At 36.3% G+C, this 21,261-nt stretch overlaps 1 protein-coding gene across 6 annotated transcripts in view; it reads left to right on the top strand.

The window, feature by feature from the left end:
- CEP135 (centrosomal protein 135) overlaps positions 1 to 21,261 on the top strand; it is a 75,869-nt gene that overhangs the window by 44,063 nt on the left and 10,545 nt on the right. For 5 of the 6 annotated variants that reach the window (XM_058722523.1, XM_058722524.1, XM_058722525.1 and 2 more), the window contains 9 exons: positions 6,390 to 6,541; positions 9,919 to 10,034; positions 10,109 to 10,263; positions 10,893 to 10,948; positions 11,673 to 11,841; positions 12,649 to 12,759; positions 13,092 to 13,277; positions 19,285 to 19,494; positions 20,329 to 20,531. In XM_058722523.1, the coding sequence (XP_058578506.1) occupies positions 6,390 to 6,541; positions 9,919 to 10,034; positions 10,109 to 10,263; positions 10,893 to 10,948; positions 11,673 to 11,841; positions 12,649 to 12,759; positions 13,092 to 13,277; positions 19,285 to 19,494; positions 20,329 to 20,531 (1,358 nt within the window). The remainder of the gene's footprint in view (positions 1 to 6,389; positions 6,542 to 9,918; positions 10,035 to 10,108; positions 10,264 to 10,892; positions 10,949 to 11,672; positions 11,842 to 12,648; positions 12,760 to 13,091; positions 13,278 to 19,284; positions 19,495 to 20,328; positions 20,532 to 21,261) is intronic. The other variant, XM_058722527.1, reaches the window with a different exon arrangement.

The raw sequence follows: 21,261 nt of genomic DNA, 5'->3' as shown, positions 1-21,261 counted from the left end.
GAAAATGTAAAATAAGTTAAAGTCTTAGAGAATAAAGTGAGAAAGTCTCATGTATTTTGTCAAAATTGTAGGACAATGTAATAGAATGTGAGATAGGTAGTATTTGAAAAGGTAATGATTGATAATTTTCTAGGTATTTTAAAAACACAGGAATCCTCAGATTCCAAATGGACAGTGAATGCTAGGAGTATGACAAATCCCAAAGAAGATAAATAAAAAGAAATCCATACCATTTTAATAGAGATGAGCAATATAAGATACTTATGTATGAATTTGGAGGACCTTTATAAAAAATATTATACAACCTTATTGAAAGACATTAAAGAAGACCTAAATAAGTGGAGAAATATATCAGGTTTATAACAAAGGTGACAGACATCATGTTTATAAAAAAGAATGTAAATTCTTCTCAAATTGATCTATAGAATTGATGTAATTCCATCTGAAATCCCAAGAAGGTGATGTGTGTGTGTGTGTGTGTGTGTGTGTGTGTGTGTGTGTGTGAAAATCAACAATAGATTTTATTATCTTTTTTGATGTTTTATTTATTTTTGAGAGAAAGAGAGACAGAGTACGAGAGGGGAGGGGCAGAGACAGAGGGAGACAGAATCCACGAAGCAGGCTCCAGGCTCTGAGCTGTCAGCATAGAGCCTGACACGGGGCTTGAACCGTGAACCACGAGATCATGACCTGAGCCAAAGTCAGATGCTTAACCAACTGAGCCACCCAGGTGCCCCTCGACAATAGATTTTAAATTTTACGTGGAAACAGAGCTAAGAATCACAAAGAAATTTTAAAGAAGACCATGGTGGAACGTAACCTACTAGGTATGAAGGCTTTAGAGTCAGTAATTAATCTAATCTAGTGGTAGATCACAAGGATTAAAAGAGAATGATAAAATCCAGTAGATAGTAAACCCAGAGATATATGAAAAACTTGATATATCAAGGACTCAGATCAATGGGAAAAGAAAGGATTATTTGGTAATTGTTTCTGGGATACTTGGCTATTCACATTATATGTGTAATAAAAAGGAATTAGAGGGGCGCCTGGGTGGCGCAGTCGGTTAAGCATCCGACTTCAGCCAGGTCACGATCTCGCGGTCCGTGAGTTCGAGCCCCGTGTCGGGCTCTGAGGTGATGGCTCGGAGCCTGGAGCCTGTTTCCGATTCTGTGTCTCCCTCTCTCTCTGCCCCTCCCCCGTTCATGCTCTGTCTCTCTCTGTCCCAAAAATAAATAAAAAACGTTGAAAAAAAAAATTTAAAAAGGAATTAGAGGGCGCCTGGGTGGCTCAATCGGTTAAGTGTCGACTCTGGGTTTCAGCTCAGGTCGTAATCTCACGGTTTGTGGGATCAAGCCCCGCTTGGGGCGTGCTGACAACGCAGAGCCTGCTTGGGATTCTCTCTTCCTCTCTCTCTCCCCTCCCCGGCTCACATGCATGTGCTCTCTCTCAAAAATAAACTTTAAAAAAAGAAAAAAAGGAATTCATCCTACCTCAAATATACTATATGCAAAAATCAGTTCAAGTTGACTTGAAATTTAGAGTGTTCAAGAAATAGCTACAAGTTTTCAAAGAAAATACAGGAGAAAATCTTTTTTGACCTTGGAGAAATAATAATAACAGCAGTGACTTACATAGCATTTACTCTATGTTAGGTACTTTGTTAACATTATATGTAATTTTAATTTCGATAATAACCATAGGAAGTAAATGCTAATATTATCCTTATTTCATAAAGAAACTGAGGCCGGGGAGATTTGCCTAACATCACACAACCAGCAAGTGTCTGCTGCCAAAATGTATGCTCCTAAATACAAATGAAAGAAAACAGATAAACAGGGCCACATTGACAGGAACTTCTTTGTTCACCAAATAGCCATAAATTGAAAAGACAAGCCACTGAGAGAATGTGCTGTACATTTCACCTAAAAAAAACAGAAGATGTAAATTGACACTTTATGGCAGAAGAAATTACAAATGGTTAATAAACATAAAAGGGGTTCTATCTCCTTAATAGCAGAAATACAAATTAAAACCATAGTAAAAACATTTCACATCTATCAGAAAATTATATCACATCAGAAATTAACAAGTTATAACATTATTTAACAAGTATGTGTAGTGTCAGGAAGTGCAAACTGGTACCCCTTTGGAGGATATTTTGGCATTATCTAGCAAAGGCATATTCTGTGATCCAGCAAGTCCATTTCTAGACATGAACCTTGCTTGGAGGTCAGCAAACTATGGCCCCCAGAACAATTGTGGCCTCTAGTCTGTCTGTAATAAAGTTTTTGTTAGAACACAGCCATGTTCATTGTTACATATTGCCTGTGGCTGTTTTTGTATTACAACAGAGTAATGGCAGCAGACCATAGACCATAGACCTAGACCAGACCATAGACCATAATAGAGCCTAAAATAATTAACTCCCTGGTAGAAAATGAAAAACAATCTTGAGGTCAGTTTTGAGGAAAATAGATAAATGGGAGTAGTATTTCACACAGTGAAGTATTACAAAGCAGTGAAAATGAATGAATAATAGCTACAAACATCAGTGTGCACGAATCTTACAAATATAATGTCAAAGAACGTGCAGTATGATTTTATCTACTTATGTAGAGTTCAAAAATATATAAACCTTAGGGCTCCTGGGTGGCTCAGTTGGTTACTCATCCAACTTCTGCTCAGGTCATGATCTCACAGTTCATGAGTTCTAGCCCCACATCGGGCTCACTGCTATCAGCGTGAAGCCTACTTGGGATTCTCTGTTTCCCTCTTTCTCTGTCCCTCCCCCCCACCTCAAAAATAAATAAACATTAGGGGTGCCTGGGTGGCTCAGTCGGTTGAGCGTCCGACTTCAGCTCAGGTCACTATCTCGCGGTCCGTGAGTTCGAGCCCCGCGTCAGGCTCTGGGCTGATGGATCAGAGCCTGGAGCCTGCTTCCGATTCTGTGTCTCCCTCTCTCTCTGCCCCTCCCCCATTCATGCTCTGTCTCTCTCTGTCTCAAAAATAAATAAAACGTTAAAAAAAAATTTTTTTTTAAATAAACATTAAAAAAAAAATATATATATATATATATATATATATATGGGTGTGTGTGTGTGTGTGTATATATATATATATACATACACACACCTAAATTATGTATTGTTTAGGGATCTGTACTGCTCACAAGTAGTTTCAAGGTTCAGGTAATATATTTTTATGCCAGATAATATAGGTACACAAATGTTCATTCTTTTATTCTTTATACTATACATGTACTCTTGTTTGTACAAGGAGTTTTGAAATATTTTTAATGCAAAAAAAACCCCACAAAAAACAGTTTCCTTTCCTACCTCTTTATCCCCAAAACTACCACCCACAACATCTAACTCCTCCTGATGTTTATTTACCTCCCTGTTTCTAAATAATGTGTTTGTGATTGCTCAGTCTTACTTTATTGATTTAAGATTATTTAATGAATTTCTGTGATGTTAGATGATGACCTAGCACTCTTCCCTTTTTCTTCCCCCATTACTTCAAGCATAATTTTACTACATATAATATTTACTTTGGTAGTTAACTGTCTATATTATTATGACTTATAATGGCTCATGGGTCAGCAAAATGGGATAGTACCACTCTTGCCTTTTCTCTTACAGATGTTTTTCCTGGAGTTAATAATTGCTTTTGTTTTGTTTTGTTTTGTTTTTTGTCACTTTTCTGTTTTCATTAAACCCATTGCTAATTTTTGTTAAGAACTCCAACCTCTGCCACATGCCTTTCAATATTTTTTGAATATTCAAACCCATCAGTTCTATTGTTTCCCGCTGAAGACTTTCCTTCTTGAGCTTTCTCTCTTCTTGCTCAGTTGTAGACTATGTCTTCCTCTTAAGAATTTCCTTGTCTCCCTCTCCTCTATTGAATCTCATATTTTCTTCTTTCTTGGTTTTTCCCTTTGTTCTGGTATGGCACATTCTCCAGTTTCCTGGAAAAGAATACATGGGAGGAATTGTTTTTGGTACACTACTTGTCTGGAAATGTCTTTATTCAGATTTCATAAATTGATTTATGATTCAGCTTGTGTATATGGAAATCTAGATTAAAAATTATTTTCACTAAAAATTTTGAATACTGTTTTCCATTGTTAAATTTCTTTGAGATATCTGATACTCTTATGTTTCCTAGTCTTTTGTACATGATATGTTTTTATTTCTGAAAACTTTTAGAATTTCCTCCTTACCTCCTGTTTTTAATTTCTTGGGTAATTTACTATTCTTTTTTTTTTTTTTTAATTTTTAATGTTTATTTATTATTGGGAGACAGAGAGAGACAGAGCGTGAGCATGGGAGAGAGGGAGGGATACACAGAATCTGAAGCAGGTTCCTGGCTCTGAGCTGTCAGCACAGAGCCCAACGTGGGGCTCAAACTCACAAACCATGAGATCATGACCTGAGCCGAAGTCAGACACTTAACCAACTGAGCCACCCAGGCACCCCGATATACTATTCTTATTTTCTCTCTCTGGAACTTTTTCTGTTTTTAAGTAAGTTCTGTTCCCATTATGGGGCTTGAACCCTTGACCCCAAGATCAAGAGTCATATGCTCTAACTATTGAGCCAGCCAGGTGCCCATCTGGAACTTTTATTAGTTGGTTTTGGACCTCCTAAAGAGATCTGAGGTTCTTATCATTTCTCCCTTATTTTCTTGTTGATTTTTTATTCTTTCTGGGAGATTTCCTCAACTTTATCTTCCAAGTCTTCTATTGATATATTTTAAAATTTATATTTTTACTTCCCAAGAAAAATTTCTAGAAAGAGATGGGAGGAGCTCTCTGGTGTGTGATGGTCCCCGTATAGATTTTTAGCCAATCTCCTTGTTCAGTTGTTTTCCTGACCTCATCCCACCACTTGGTGCCTTCGTGTGTTGAGTGTCTTCAGGGCAAATCAGCTAGTTGCTCATAGATATTACTCCGGTCACTTTAGATCAGTGTTTCTTTAGATCAGTTCCACTTCCTAGGAGATATTTGGCAGTATCTGGAGAATTTGCGCTTAACACAGCTAGGGGAGAAGGTGCTTCTCATACCTGGAAATAATGCTAGAGGGCCTCACCTACTCAGAAGCTTGGGATGCTGCTAAACAACCTACAGTGCACAATGCACAGGTCAGCCCCCCTCAGCAAAGGATTACCTGGCTCTAAGTGTCAGTAGTTCCTAGTTTCAGAAACTTTGCTTTAGGGTGTATCCTTCTTCTGCTCTGAGTCACTATTCTGTCTACTCTTTGTCTTCCACAAGTTGTTGAAGTCACTCATCCACTCTTGTTTTCCTTCTTGTTCTCTATGCCCTTGTGAGTGTGTAACTTTCTATTCCTTTACTGTCATTTTAGCAGTTTCCAGATGGAGGGGATATCAAATATGTGTGGTCAGTCTACAGTTTTCACTGGAAAATTTCTATTTATCACAAATATTTCTTAGTTTTGAGTTTTACATATAGATCATTATTCCATTTAGAATTTATTTTTATATGTAAAATAAAATAGAAATCTAGCAAATTTTTTTCTCCAATGAGTGGCTCTCCCAACTGTTTTTAAAGAGCCTTTTCTTTTCCCACTTCCCTAAAATGCTACCTTTTCTAAATTTACATCTGTGTACATGCATTTGCTCATCCTTGTGAAATCCACACTCTTTTAATAGTAGCTTTCTAATTCATTCTGATACCTTATAAGGCAAGTCTACCTACGTTCTCCCCCCAGTGCCCACAATTTTTCCTGTTTTCTTAACTTATTTTCCCTAAGTGAACTTTAGAATGAAATCTAAGCCACCTTCCCTGTTTTAAAAAGGTCCTGGTAGGATTATTATTGAAATTTCATTGAATTTAACAGTTATTTCAGGAACTTTTGATACATTTCCAATATTGTGTTTCCCTTCAGAAACATGGTGACTCTTTACATTAAATCAGGCTGTGTTTTATGTCCTTCAGGAAAATTTTATAGTGTCTTCATATAAGTCTTGCCCATTTTGTGTTTGGGTTACAGTATTTTCTGCTCTGATTTTTCTTCAGTCCAATGTGCTTACTGATTTTTAGAAATTTCTCAGAATATTTGCTCTGCTTGCTAATGGTTTACCTTCCCTTTTTCATTGCTGTTATGGATATGTTCTTTTCTTCCTTTATTGCTTTTTTTTTTTTTTGGTATCTTTTTTTTTTTTTTTCATTTCACTGATAATGAAAAGGAATGAAAAGGAGAGATAAATGTGTATGCCCATTCTGACATCTAGAACCTAAAGTGTACACATGACTTTTAAAGTATTGTTAAATCTATTTCCGTAGTTTTCTTCCAGAAATATTAAAGAGTGCTTGAGGAAAACAAAATAGACATACACCTATTAATTTTTTTTAATTTAAATTATAGCATGAAGATGAAAAGTGTGAATTAAAGTCTAAAATGTTAATAATGAAAGAAACAGTAGAGTCATTAGAGAACAAAGCAAAACTCCAAGCTCAAAAACTTAGCCATGTGGCTGGTGACTCATCTCATCACAAAACAGAGATGAACTCACTTAGGTAAGTTTTTTGAAAGTCTTGTTTTTTCACTTCTAGGAATGAGTTAGTGGCTATGTAAGGTTCTTAGTAGTGGCATTTTGGATGGGACCTTTGAGCAGTGAAAGTTGGCCTTGCAGCAGAATCACCTGGGGAGATTTTAAGAAGTATGGATTTAAGGGCTGATCTCTGGAGGTTCTTACTCACTGAGTGAACCTGGGTAGGTTTTGAGTATCCCTATTTTTAAAGGCTTTCACAGACTGATATCATTGCAGGCAATCAATTGCAGGCATAGCATAAGTTTTTAGACCGACTTCCTTCAAAAATTCCCCTTCCATATTTTGGATTGTTTGCACTCCCTAGTGTAAGATTGCTGAAAATTACAGAATTTTTTGCTCATCATTGTCCTTATCTTTCTTCTTTCAAAGAAATGTAAAATCAGAATACTCATATACAGAGTCTAAAAAGGTGATGTGTCTGAAAGGTAAGAAGGTCAATATGGAAACATAGGCAGTATCTACAGGTTAGAGGCAGATTGTGAAGAACTTCATATGATAAGCAGGAGTGTCTGGATTTTACTTTGTAAACATGGAGAAGAAACACATGTTAACCAGAGAGGTAATGTGATTAGCATGCCTTTTAGGAGGTGAACTCTAGTGGAAATTGGGAAGATGGATTTGGAGTCACAAGAGACTAATGGCAAACAGAGGAGACTGTATGTCTGGACTGGAAATAGTGGCAATGAACTTGAAAAGAGGCTAGATTTAGGAAACATTTCTTACATAAAATCAAAAGGATTGGATGAGAAATGTATTCTATGAGATGAGAGAAAGATGCAGTACTTCAGAAATGTGTTTGCCTTATGAGACTGGGTCATTGGCTAGACATTAGTGAATTTAAAATACAGAACATTGAAGGAAATAAAAAGTCAACGAAGTTAATTTTTTTTCTGGACTGGGTAGCTGCAGTAAGTCTTTTTAAAGACTTAAGATTAGAAGAAGGGGATCACTGAAGAAGCAGAGGAGATATTCCTCTCTAAATTACATTTGCAGTAAGGATCAATAAAAGATTTTCACGTGCCAACATGACACTGCATATGTAAACTAAATCATGAAGTAATAACAACTTGAGATCAGAAAGAATTATAGTAATGATTAGAAAAAAGATCAATAAATTAAAACTGAAAATGGTAGTGAACAGTAGAATGGATATTTCCAAAAACTGAGTCAGTAAAATAGAAAACAAACTCAAGAAATTCATCTAGAATTCAGAGCCCAGAAGAATAAAAAAAAGTTGATGAGATAAAAGACACAGACCTAATATACAAATACTGAGAATTGCAAAATATATAGTAAAATAAACAGCAGGATTGAAATCCAAGGAATAATTAGGAAAAGGAAAGCCAGAGTCTGTTCGTAAGGGGTCCATGATTATCAAACAAACTAAATGAAATAAGATCAAGAGCTGGTTGTGTTAATTAATCTGTGATTAATTAAGGAATACTGTCTTAAGGACTCAGAGAGGATCTCCATTTTTGCCCTTCTGCTGTTCTGACTACAGGTCTTAATCAGACTTTAGGACTATCTAAGGTGAAAGCTGCATTTTTTTTTCTCAAGTGCTACGTATATCCTATGGAGAGCTAGCTGAATGGACCAGCTTCTCTTCCTCTGGTTCATGTCTATATTCAGCTCCAAAATACAGATACTATGGTAGATTTCTGTCACCCAGAATTACTAGTCCACCTGTTTCCCTTTTGTGTTCAGCTGACTGGATCTGGCATTTAATCCATTTTGCTCTTTCCTTCAGACTGTAGTCACAGCTCCTCTTTCCTTTCCTCACAGGAGGCCCTTAGCAGTCTTACAAGGCAGAGCTTTCATTGGCCTTTCTTGGATCCCAAGCCTACAGCTACTTTCACATTTTTTGTGTTATAATAATATCCTTTTGTCTTGTGAGCTCATTGTGCTACTTCCCTCACAGTCACTGTGTTATAGGAAGGGATTGTGAGGACTTTTTTGTCTGCCTTGTATAACCTGGGGAAATTGCATGGTTACATAACTTTATTTTGCTCTGACAGAAAAAACCTGACTTATTTCTGAGGAAAGGGTGCCAGTCACATTCTCCATATCACTATACTCTGGTAGAGTCATGAGCTCAAGCCTTCAGATCCAATCTAAAGCTAAGCCAATACAAACCACGATGAGAAGCACTATACAGAAACAAAGCCACATTATCCAAACCTCATGCCACTTTTTTTTTTTTTTTTTTTTTTTTTTTTGTGCAGAAGTGATTTTATTAAAGCACAGGGACAGGACCCATGGGCAGAAAGAGCTGCCACCTCATGCCATTTTCGATATCATTAACAGAGATCTTGCTGCCCTTTTAATCACATAAACTTATCTTACCCTTGACATGAAGACATTTTTGAAGCTGATACTCAGATAGATGAAGCATATGTTCCTTTCCATCCACCTGGTAGACCCATCTTCTCTTCCATACACACACACACACACACACACACACACACACACACACGTGTGTGTGTGTGTGTGTATAATGTCCACTTTCCCTGTTTAGTATGACCTCCAGTTGATAACCCACCAAAAAAGTCAAAATAGAAAGCAAAATTAAAAGTTCACTGGTCAGGAGCTCCTGGCTGGCTCAGTTGGTAGAGCATGCAACTCTTGATCTCAGGGTTGTGAGTTCAAGCTCCATGTTGGGCGTGGAACCTACTTCAAAAGAATTAAAAAACATAAATAAAAGCCCACTAGTCAGGATTTATGGATAATCCTTTGAAGAAGTACCAGGTAATACTATAAAAGCATACTATAGGGGTGCCTGGGTGGCTCAGTCGGTTGAGCGTCCGACTTCGGCTCAGGTCATGATCTCACAGTCTGTGGGTTCGAGCCCCGCGTCAGGCTCTGTGCTGACAGCTCAGAGCCTGGAGCCTGTTTCCAATCCTGTGTCTCCCTCTCTCTCTGCCCCTCCCCCAGTCTCACTTTGTCTCACTCTGTCTCTCAAAAATAAATATAAAAAAAAATTTTTTTAAATAAATCAGCATTTAAAAAAAATAAAAAAAATAAAAGCATACTATAAAACTATGCCTTTGCCTTCACTATTGAAAATAGATTTTATAAGGGAAAGAGTGTTGATACTAGGAAACTGAGAAGAGCTTTGAAACCGGGAAGCCTCTAGAAAAGTGTAGACAATTATTTGATTTTTATACTATATTATTTTTAGGAAGTAGAACGAACCATTTTGAAGAAGAATGGCAGACAGCAAGAAATAATATATAATATAATGCTGTTAATTATACTGGAAAAGCTTTAAAATAAAAAATGAAAAAATATTTCTACCAGAGATAAAGTAGACTTTTTTTTTTTTTTGGTCCACTGATTCTTTAGGTTAGTAAATGAGCAGCTACAGCAGTCACTTGATGATTGTCAGCATCGGCTTTCCAAAAAAAGAGGTGAACTTGAATCAGCCCAATCACAAATTAAGTTACTAGAGGAAAAAATAGGTAAGGTTTTTTTAAATTTTGTTTTCACGAAACCTAATTTACTTTGTCTAACAAACATTTCTCTTTATTTCCAGGTAAACTACACCTTCAGATGACTTCACAGAGTGAAGAGGCTCATGTAATGAAAAAGACCATTGGTGCTATTGATAAAGAAAAAGACTTTCTTCAGGAGACTGTAGATGAGAAGACCGAAAAGATTGCAAACTTGCAAGAAAACCTGGCTAATAAAGTATGTGACTGTTCAGTACCTTTATCTAGCATCTGAACAGAAACAATTTCATTCTCTATTTCATAAATATGCAGTTCTTACCCCCCATATACAGGTTGCTAAGGTCCAGAGCCATACCTTTTAAAATGCTTAAATTTCATTTTATGCCAATAATTTGGATCTTTAAAAATTCTATTGATAGAATGTAATGTAATTTTATCAGATGTGATTACAGCAAATTCAAACAAGTTTTTTTTTTTTTAATGTTTATTTTTGAGAGAGACAGAGACAGAGCTTGAGCGGGGGAGGGGCAGAGAGAGAGGGAGACACAGAATCCAAAGCAGGCTCCAGGCTCTGAGCTGTCAGCACAGAGCCTGAAGCGGAGCTCGAACTCACAAGCCGTGAGATCATGACCTGAGCCAAAGCTGGATGCCAACTGACTGTGCCACCCAGGAGCCCCGAAACAATTCAAGTTCTTAGTGTAGGTTAGAAATATGCCAATATGTGAAGTACAGTTGGGAAATAGAAATATGTTTACTTTGTAGCTTTCTTTTATAGCATAATTTATATAAATGTCATAAGTTATATAAATTCAAGGAAAGATTTCTAAATGCATGTTTTAGAATCATATATTTTCATAATTTCTACAGGAAAAAGCTATTGCTCAGATGAAGATAACAGTCTCAGAGTATGACTCTTCTATGAAGTAAGTGATAAATGCTTTTTAGAAATTTTCAGTGAGTGCAGCTTTATCTATTTAAGTAGTAATTAGACCATAGGAAAATTTCCTTCAGTTTTCCTGTTTTTGCCGGTGGCAGCATCTGAGTCTGCTAAAGAGGGTGAACATGCCATCCTCTTTAACTTTCTCCCCTCCTCCATCATCAACATCTCAACAGTTGTGTCTGATTCATTATTCTTTTCATGCCTATATGCTTTTTATTTCTACAGTAATTACCCTGTTTGGACCCTAATTATTAAAACTTAGATTACTTTAGTAGTCAGTATTGAATTTGTTCTACATCATAATCTATCTTGAACAGTTACAAAATTTTACATTTTATGTCTGGTCTCTACTTCAAGACAAAAATCACTAATTGTATTTATTATATATATCTTTACATATTACATAGTAGTGGGGACTTAAACATTAAATAGTATTTGCCAATTGAATCTATTATGTTTTGCTCATAACATTTGAAAGTCTTCTATTTTTACTTACAGAATTATAAATTTATTTTATGACTACTACTTCCATTTAATGATTGATAGAGATCTAAAATATCTGCTTTACCTAATTCATCAGTGTCTTAATGTAGTGTGGTTTCTTGTATTCTTATTGTACTTAATTTCAGAGTATACAGTTTTCTTTTAAGTGATTTACAATTTTCTAAAAAGCTTTCTTTATTATTTCCATATCCTTCATGTAACAGCCAGCTAAAGGAAACGTTGACTAGTCGGGACCGAGAAATAAGCAGCCTCCGGCGCCAGCTTGATACAGCTCACAAAGAACTTGATGAAGTAGGAAGATCTAAAGAAGTGTCTTTTAAGGAAAACAGAAGATTACAAGATGATCTGGCTACAATGGCAAGAGAAAACCAGGTATGAGTCCAGTGTATAAATGGATTGTTTATAATACAGTCATTCCTTGCTAAATTTTAAAGCTGTAAATATGTTTTCTAAAATTTAATGCTGTAAATATCAATAACGTAAAGAACTCTGTAAGGAGAGTAGTATTTATAAGAGTATTAAAAATGCAGTTTAGAAAGCTGCTGTATATCACAGAGTGTCTAGTTGATGCAACTGTGGTCTCCTTACCATTTTGGTCTTTGTTACTGGGAATCCTAAAGCTGGGAGCATAGGATTCTCTGTGGCAGAAATTATTGTCACCCCCAGGATCACTCCCAGGGCAAAGTGTTGCGTTTTAAAGACCCACAATAGATTTTAATTATTCATACTTCCTTCCAGCAACTTAGAGACTCTCTAAGTAAATTATTGAATATTTTAGAATAGCAGTTACTCAAAATTATTGACTTTGTTTTTGCTGGTTTATTAAAGGATTATACCAAGAAGATGAATGATTTTCCTGTTTTAAAAAAATTACTTTCAGTATTCAATATAAAGCATATTGTTGATATATGAATTTTAAAAAAATGTCAACCCATGAGCGTAGCTAGCCCCATAGTATAAATGCCAGATACACGGTCCTAACTCTTGCAGGAGATCAGTGGTAATATTTGGTTAAAAAGTTGAAATCAGTCAGGAAAAAAGTAAGAAAATAACTCTTAGGAACAGTTTTACTTTTTCCTACTCTTATTCCCCCAATTCAAAAGGAGCTATTTGAATATAAATAGAACTCATTAGGTATCACATTCATTGTAGATTTGTCTTCAATTTTCTGATTTATAGGAAATCTCATTGGAATTGGAAGCAGCAGTGCAAGAAAAAGAAGAAATGAAGAGTAGAGTTCATAATTACATAACTGAGGTGTCACGATGGGAGAGCTTAATGGCTGCTAAGGTGAAAAAACATTATTTAAGTTGGATTTAAGACATTTAAAAATTTTTTTCATGTGTGTTTATTCTGTCTTATGTATGTATGTATGTATGTCAGCTCTCTTAGATAATAAGGTTTGAGTGGAGAGCTTATCTTCTATATTTTTATACTTGAGATCTTATCTACTATATTTTTATATTTCCCTGCAGATCTTACTTAGTATATGTTGTCTGCATAGATAGCATATGTTTCCGAATTAAAACAAATTTTCTAATGTCCATATATGTTTATGATATGAGTGTTCCAGTGGGTGACAGTTACTAATTTAGGAACAATGTTTTTATGCTTAAAACTAGGAAAAAGAAAATCAAGATTTGTTAGATAGATTTCAGATGCTTCATAACCGTGCTGAAGACTGGGAGGTCAAAGCCCATCAAGCTGAGGGAGAAAGCAGCTCAGTTCGACTGGAACTTCTTTCTATTGACACAGAGAGGAGACACCTTCGAGAAAGGGTAGAGCTACTAGAAAAAGAAATTCAGGAGGTAATGTATTCATTTGTCTTGTGATGATATTATTAGTAAAGCTATAACATTCAAAGATACTTTATCAAAGTAAGGTTTAAGCATTGATAAAATCAAGTTCAGTGGTAATCTTTTGTCATTAATTCTAATAATTTGCTTAGAAGCCCCATTATTTCTTTTTAAACTGTAGTAAAATATATATGACATCACATTTGCCATTATTAAGAGTACAGTTCTTTGGCAATTAGTACAGTCACATTGTTTTTGTTGTTGTTGTTTAAAGTATATTTATTTATTTTGAGAGAGAGAGCACAAGTGGGGAAAGGAGCAGAGAGAGAGAGAGGGAGAGAGAGGATCCCAAGCAGACTCTGCACCACCAGTGCAGATCCCCATGTGGGGCTCAAACCTATGAACCAGAGATCATGACCTGAGCCTAAGGCAGATGGGATGCTTAACTGACTGAGCCACCCAGGTGCCCAGTGCATTCACATTGTTAAGCAAAATCACCACCATCTCCAGAACTTTTTCATCTTCCCTGACTGAAGCTCTGTCCCCATTAAATACTAACTTCCCATCCCTCACTCCCTACTCCCTTACTCTCTCCCCATCCCAGCCCCTGGCAACTACCATCCTACTTTGTTTCTCTATGAATTTGACCACTCTTTGTACCTCATATAAATGGAATCATACAATATTTTGTCTTTTTGTGACTGGCTTATTTCACTTAGCCTTAAGGTTCAGTTAACCTCAAGGTTCATGTATGTTGTAGCATGTGTCCAAATTTCATTTCTTTTTAAGGCTGAATAAACATTCCATTATGTATATACATCACATTTTGTTTATCCATTCATCTGTCGATGGACATTTAATTTGTTTTCATCTTTGGCTACCAGGAATACTGCTATGAACGTGGATGTACAATATCTCTTCAAATTCTTGCTTTCTGTTATTGAGGATATACCTAGAAGTGGAATTGCGAGATCAAGATCATTTTTATGTTTGATTGCTTTCAGGACTTGCCATACCTTTTTCCATGAGGAAAATTGTAACGAACTATGACAAACATAAAAAATGTGAAAGTGGTTTTGGAATTTGGTAATGGACAAAGGCTGGGAGAGTTTTGAGGTGCTTGAGAGAAAAAACCTAGATTGCTTTGAAAAGCTTGTTGGTAGATGCTTATTACAGGGGATTCTAGTAAGGGCTCAGAAAAAAGGAGAGTGTAGAGAAAACTTATGTTATTTACAAAATGCATAAATTTTCAAGAACAGAATTTTTCCAGAAATCTTAGTGTTTCTTCTAATGAGGTCTCAGATGCAATTGAGGAACATGTTATTAGACACTGAAAGAATGGTGATCCTTGTTATAAAATGGCAGAGAACTTGACGGAACTATGGTCTACTCTTGGAAGGAAAGTATAACTTATACATAAGTGATGAACTTGGATATTCAGCTGAGGAAATTTCTAAGCAAAGTGTGGAAGGTGTAGCCTGGTTTCTTTTTGCTGCTTATAGTAAAATGGACAGAGATAAATTGATAAAGGAACTGCCAAGGACAAAAGGAACTAGGTCTTCTCAAAATGCCAACAGCATTTTTTACAGCACTAGAACAAATAATCCTAAAATTTGTATGGAACCACAAAAGACTGCAGATACCCAAAGCAGTCTTGAAAAAGAAGAACAAAACTGGAGGTATCACAATCCCATATTTCAAGATATATTACAAAGCTATAGTAATCAAAACAGTATAATACTGGCACAAAAAAATAGACACATAGATCAAAAGAACAGAATAGTGAGCCCAGAAATGAGTCCACAATTGTAGAGTCAATGACTCTCCAACAAAGGAAGCTAGAATATGCAGTGGGAAAAACATGTCTCTTCAGCAAATGGAGCTAGGAAAACTGGACAGCTATATGCAAAAGAATGAAACTGAGCCACTTTCTTATACCATATACACAAACATAAACTCAAAATGGATTAAAGACCTAAGTGTGGGACCTGATACCATAAAAATCCTGGAGTGAGCATAGGCAATAATTTCTCTGACATCGGTCGTAGCAACATTTTTCAAGATATGTCTCCTGAGGCAAGGGAAACAAAAGCAAAAATAAGCTATTAGGACTACTCCAAAATAAAAATCTTTTGCACAGCAAAGGAAATAACCAACAAAACTAAAAGACAACCTACCAGGGGCATCTGGCTGGCTCAGTTGGTAGAACATGTGACTCTTGATCTTGGTGTCGTGAGTTCAAGCCCCACCCACATTTACTTTAAAAAAATAAAATACAACCTGCTGAATGGAGAAGATACTTGCAAATGATGTATCTGATAAAGGGTTAGTATACAAAATGTATAAAGAACTTAATACCAAAAAACCAATCTAATTTAAAAATGGGCAGAAGACATGAACAGACGTTTCTCCAGAGAAGACATCCAGATGGCCAACAGACACATGAAAAGATGCTCAATGTCACTAATCATCAGGGAAATGCAAATCAAAACCATAGTGAGATACCACCTCACAACTGTCAGAATGGCTAAAATCAAAAACACAAGAAACAACAGGCATTGGTGTGGATGTGGAGAAAAAGGAATCTATATATACTGTGGGTGGGAATGTAAAATTTTAGTGTAGTCACTGTGGAAAACAGTATGGATGTTCCTCAAAAAGTTAAAAATAGAATTACCATCTGATCCAGTAGTCTCACTATTGGATGTTTACCCCAAGAATACAAAAACACTAATTCAAAAAGGTATATTTGCCCCTTTGATTCTTGCAGCATTATTTACAATAGTCAAACTAGGGAAGCAGCCCAATTTTCCATTGATAAATGAACGGATAAAGATATGTTGTATGTATATACATATATATACAATGTGTATACACACACACACACACACACACACACACACACACACTGAAATATTACTCACCCATAAAAAAGAATGAAATCTTGGCATTTGCAACAATATGGATGGATCTAGAGGGTATAATGCTAAGTGAAATAAGTCAGAGAAAGACAAATACCATATGATTTTACTCAAAAGTGGAATTTAGGAAACAAAACAAATGAACAACAACAAAAAAAGAAACCAAAAAACAGATCTTTTTTTCTTTTTTCGTTTTTTTTCCCCCAAAAACAGACTCCTAACTATGGAGAACAAACTGATGGTCACCAGAAGGGAAGTGGGTAGGGAGAGGGGTGAAATAGGTGAAGAGGATTAAGAGTACCACTTACCATGATGAGCACTGAGTAATATAGAGAATTGTTGGGTCAATATTGTACATCTGAAACTAATCTAACAGTGTATGTTAAGTATACTAGACTTAAAATTTAGGGGGTAAAATAGAATCAGGTCTTGATGATTTGGAAAATTCTTAGCCTATGCAGATAACGTGCTTTGGAGACAGAGCCAAGTGTGTGGCTTCACACACAACCTCTTGGTGAACAGATTTGGTATGTGGCTCATGAATGCAGTCAGTCATCTCTGTAGAAACACTGCCAACTTGTATTGATGGGGACAGAAATAGGATGAAATGAAAGAAGGCTGAATGTCTGGGATCCTACTAGCAGGAAACAGGCTAGCAGAGTTACTTGGCTACAAATATGTGTTCTCCTTTGAGAAAAGGGAGGAATGGCTCTGAAGGTAACTCAGAGATGAGCAGGGCTGCCAGGGGCAGCTCAGATTCTGATGAGGCTACTGTTGCCACCACAGGCACAGAGGGTACAGCCCCAGGGGCTGAGGCTACTGCCTCCTTGGTCCCAGAGTGCAGGGCCCCTGCCACTGAGGGCCAAGAGGGTGGGGCCGTTGCTGAAGGCTGAGAAGGTGGGGCCACACTAGCAGGCCCAAAACGTAGACTATCGTGGCATAGATAATTATTCTTAGGCCTTAAAATCAAATGGAATTTTCCTTGCTTAGTTGCAAACTTGCTTTGGATTAGTAACCCCTTCATTCCTTCTCTTTTCTCCCTTTCAGAGTAGGCATGTCTATTCTATGCCTGTTTCTCCATTGTTTTTGTAAGCAGATAACCTGTTTGCTAGCTCACAGATCTGGGGAGGGAGAGTGGTTTTGTCCCCAAATGGGCCATAGCCAGAGTCTTACCCGTATCTGATTTAGATGATGCTTAGATGAGATTTTGGACTTAGCATTGATGCTAGAATGTGTTGGGATGGAATGAATGTATTTTGCACATAAGAAGGACATGACTTTTGGGGAGCTAAAGGATAGATAGAATTATGGACCTCAAAAAGTTATGTTGAAATCCTAACCTCCAGCACCTGTGAAGGTGATCTTATTTGGAAATAGGGTTCTTACAGTTATAATCAGGTTAAGATGAGGTCATACTGGACTAGGGCAGGCCATAGCTCAATGACTGGTGTCTTTTGTAAGAGAAATCTGGACACAGAAGATACAGGGGAGAATACCAGATGAAGACAGAGGCAGAGACTAGAGTGAAGTGTCTACAGGGCAAGAACATTAAGGATTGCTAGCAACCACCAGGAGTTGGGAGGGAGACCTGGAACAGATTCTCTCTCAGAACCTCTAGGTTCTGCAAACATCTAAATTTCAGACTTGTAACCTCCAGAATTGTGACAGGATAAATTTTGTTTGTTTTAAACCACCCAGTAATTTGTAGTAATTGGTTACAGCAGTCCTACGAAACTGGCACCCTGTCTCTAGAAGTTTTCCTATCAAGAGTATAACTAGAGGAATGCTTTTCAGCTTTCAAAATTCTCGGAAGAAACTATTCTTTAATTTTTTTGTCTGTCATTGTTCGTGTTCTTTTGTGGTATGTAAAACTGACTATTACCTATTTATATTTAGTTTTAGGGAACTCTGATTTTTAATTCATTAATTTAGAAAATCCAAATATTTACTTTTCTGCACAGATTTTTAATGTCAATTTATTTTGTTAATACCTATTAAAATAATTTTATTTTTCAAGTGTGGAATTCTTATTAAACTCTAGACTAGAATTTATGTCAGTTTGTATTAATCACTCACAATTTAAATTGTGTGGAATTTAAAATGTGGATTATTCTAGAAAGAGAGTTTTATCAGTGTTTCAAACTTTGTTCATTATTTCAGTTATTAAAATCTTATAAAGTTGTGGATTACTATTAGGTTAAATTAAATTTAAATAGAACTTCAGGTATTCAGTTTTAAAACAAACTCCATTTTGAAATTTATTTATTAATAAAAATTTTGTTTTTACTTTTTATTTTTTTATTTAAATTCAAGTTGGTTAACATACAGTGTAGTCTTGGCTTCAGGAATAGAACCCAGTGATTCATCTCTTACATATGACACCCAGTGCTCATTGCAAAAAAAGTGCCCTCCTTAATGCCAATCACCCATTTGTTCCATCCCCCCCCCCCCCACTTACCTCCCTCCCAGCTATTTATTTTTGAGGGAGGGAGGGAGAGAGAGGGAGAGAGCGAGAGCGAGCATGTACTTGAGTAGGGGAGGGGGCAGAGAGAGAGAGGGAGGCAGAGAATCCAAAGCAGTCTCCCTCTGCATGCTGTCAGTGCAGAGCCTGACTTGGGGTTCAAATTCACAAACTGCAAGATCATGACCTGAGCTAAAATCAAGAGTCGGACACCAAACTGACCGAACCACCCAGGCACTCCTCCATTTTGCAATTTAGAATTTAAAGACAACTGAGGAGTGAGAAGTAAATATGTTGCTTTTTCTTGAAAAGGCATTATAACAATTTATAAAGGTAAAATTTAATCTAACTTCCAAGATTCCTTTTTTACCCTAAAACAATGAGTTTTATGTTTGCATCTTCCAAATATATACGTGAGGTACCTAGTTACCGTGGTTAGTAGTTATATACAATTCATTGGGTTAAGCATTAAATAGGCCATCTTTAAACAGCTGGCAGCTCCCTCAGAGTATCTTAAAATGTGCAAAACTTGGCTCTACTATTTTTTTTTTAAAGTGAGGTCATGGCTGCTCAGATTCAAGCCTTTAAAATTACTGGGTTACTTTAACTTTCTACCGGTTTCTTTTTCTGTTCTCAGCACATAAATGCACATCATGCTTATGAGTCTCAGATCTCATCAATGGCAAAAGCCATGTCTAGATTAGAAGAAGAGCTGAGACACCAAGAAGATGCAAAAGCAGCAGCGTTGAATGATTTGTCGTCTCTTAGAGAACTTTGCATTAAGCTGGATTCAGGCAAAGATCTTATGACCCAACAACTGAATTCCAAAAACCTGGAGTTTGAGAGGGTAAGGACTTAAAAGACTTCATTGTAGCACATTATTTTATTGAACATTACTCTCATTGTTTTATTTTATCAAGCACTTTTGATAAAGTTTGTTTCCCTTTAAGGAGTTACTTTTGACTACAGGATTTTGAAAACTAGATTCTTTGCCAAGATTTTTCTAGCAAACATAGTGATGAAATTAGGTGCTTTCTGTTTTGGAATAGATGGATATTTAGGAAAATAGGAGTGTTGTTATTATACAATAGGAACATATCCCAGTATATTCTTTCTCTGTTTGAAGGTAAGATTTAAATGAAGGACTGAGCAGTTCATTATTTCCTAAATAGAGTAGTCTTTCTGATAAAATCTCAAGGCATTTAAATCTTACTTAATTTTCAAAGTCTAGTTACCTGGAACTTCCCATTCTCAAACTGAGCATTACTTTAAACATCCCAGTGCATGTTTTCAAATACAGATGTTTTCAGTTTTCATTCCTTTAATAGTATCTTTATTTTCAGCTGAGAAGCTCCAGTGCTGGCTTGACTGTTTGGTCAGAGTACACATAATAGATCAGAAGGGCTTCCTTTCTGATAGGATGGCCACATTTTAGGATTTTATGTTAATGACCCTCTCTTGGCAAGGAAGTATGAGTGAAACTCATAGGAATAGGTCTTATACCAAATAAGCAAAAATTATTTTGAAAATAAGATGACTTTCTTACACTTAAAGAAATGGTTCAAAATCTTTAACTGGTACCCAAAATAAAGCAACTGATAAGTGTATATAGCTCTACAAATAATTTTTTAGAGTGAGTCTCAAATTGTACTGAAGTAATCTTACTTTGTTTTCCCTGTAGGTTGTGGTGGAATTAGAAAATGTAAAATCAGAAGCAGACCTGTTCAAAAAACAACTGGCAAGTGAGAGACATACAATTAAAAGCCTTGAATCATTGCTGGCTACAAATAGAGATAAAGAATTTCATTCTCATTTAACCTCCCACGAGAAGGATACAGAAATTCAGCTACTTAAAGAGAAGTTAACCCTTTCAGAAAGCAAATTGTAAGTGGCATAAATCAACCTGTTTAAAGAAAATCACTTGTCAAAATAATTTTTGGCGAGAGAAGGGGATGGGAGTGTGTACGGTGGTACAAAACCAAAATATTTTACTTACATTGTGGCTGCTTTTAGGAATTTGGGGGTTTAGTTTAAGGAGATACATTGTGTTTGGAGGTACAGATTTGTGTATCTTCACCACAGAGATGGTACCCATGGAAGTGAATGAGTGAACTTTAGAAAAATGCCTGTAGTTGAGTTGTGAACAAACAGGAGTCAGCAAAGGGGAGAGCATTTCAGGATGGGGAAAGCCATCTGTGTCTTTTACTGTGTGGACTAGAAAAAGACATCAAAATGGCTTGTGATTTGACTCACATACGTTTAGTGATTAATTACCTTTTAGGAGATTGATGATAGTGTCTATTAGACGGGCAGATTTGGACATATTTGATGGAAGAGGGGAGAAAATCTGGAGTAGATAGTACAAGTAGAATAGTTAACTTTTAAAAGAAGTTAATAATATTTGTCTTTCTGAGGCAAGAGTCCAGAAAGAGCCAATGAAGATACTTTACATCTTGATGTTATAATTCATGTCTTATTCAAATTTGTGTTTCCAGCATTGCTACAGTGCCTAGCACATACTGGAAGTTTAGTTTAACTGTTTGTTAAATAAATAAGATGAATGAATGAATGAACGAAAGAAAACTTAGTGATAGAAGCTCCTGAAGTTGAGAAA

The sequence above is a fragment of the Neofelis nebulosa genome, chromosome 3, assembly GCF_028018385.1.
Source record: "Neofelis nebulosa isolate mNeoNeb1 chromosome 3, mNeoNeb1.pri, whole genome shotgun sequence".
NCBI classification, from domain to species: Eukaryota; Metazoa; Chordata; class Mammalia; order Carnivora; family Felidae; genus Neofelis; species Neofelis nebulosa.
Note: the sequence above shows the minus strand (reverse complement) of the source record. Positions and strands in the feature narration are given on the sequence as shown.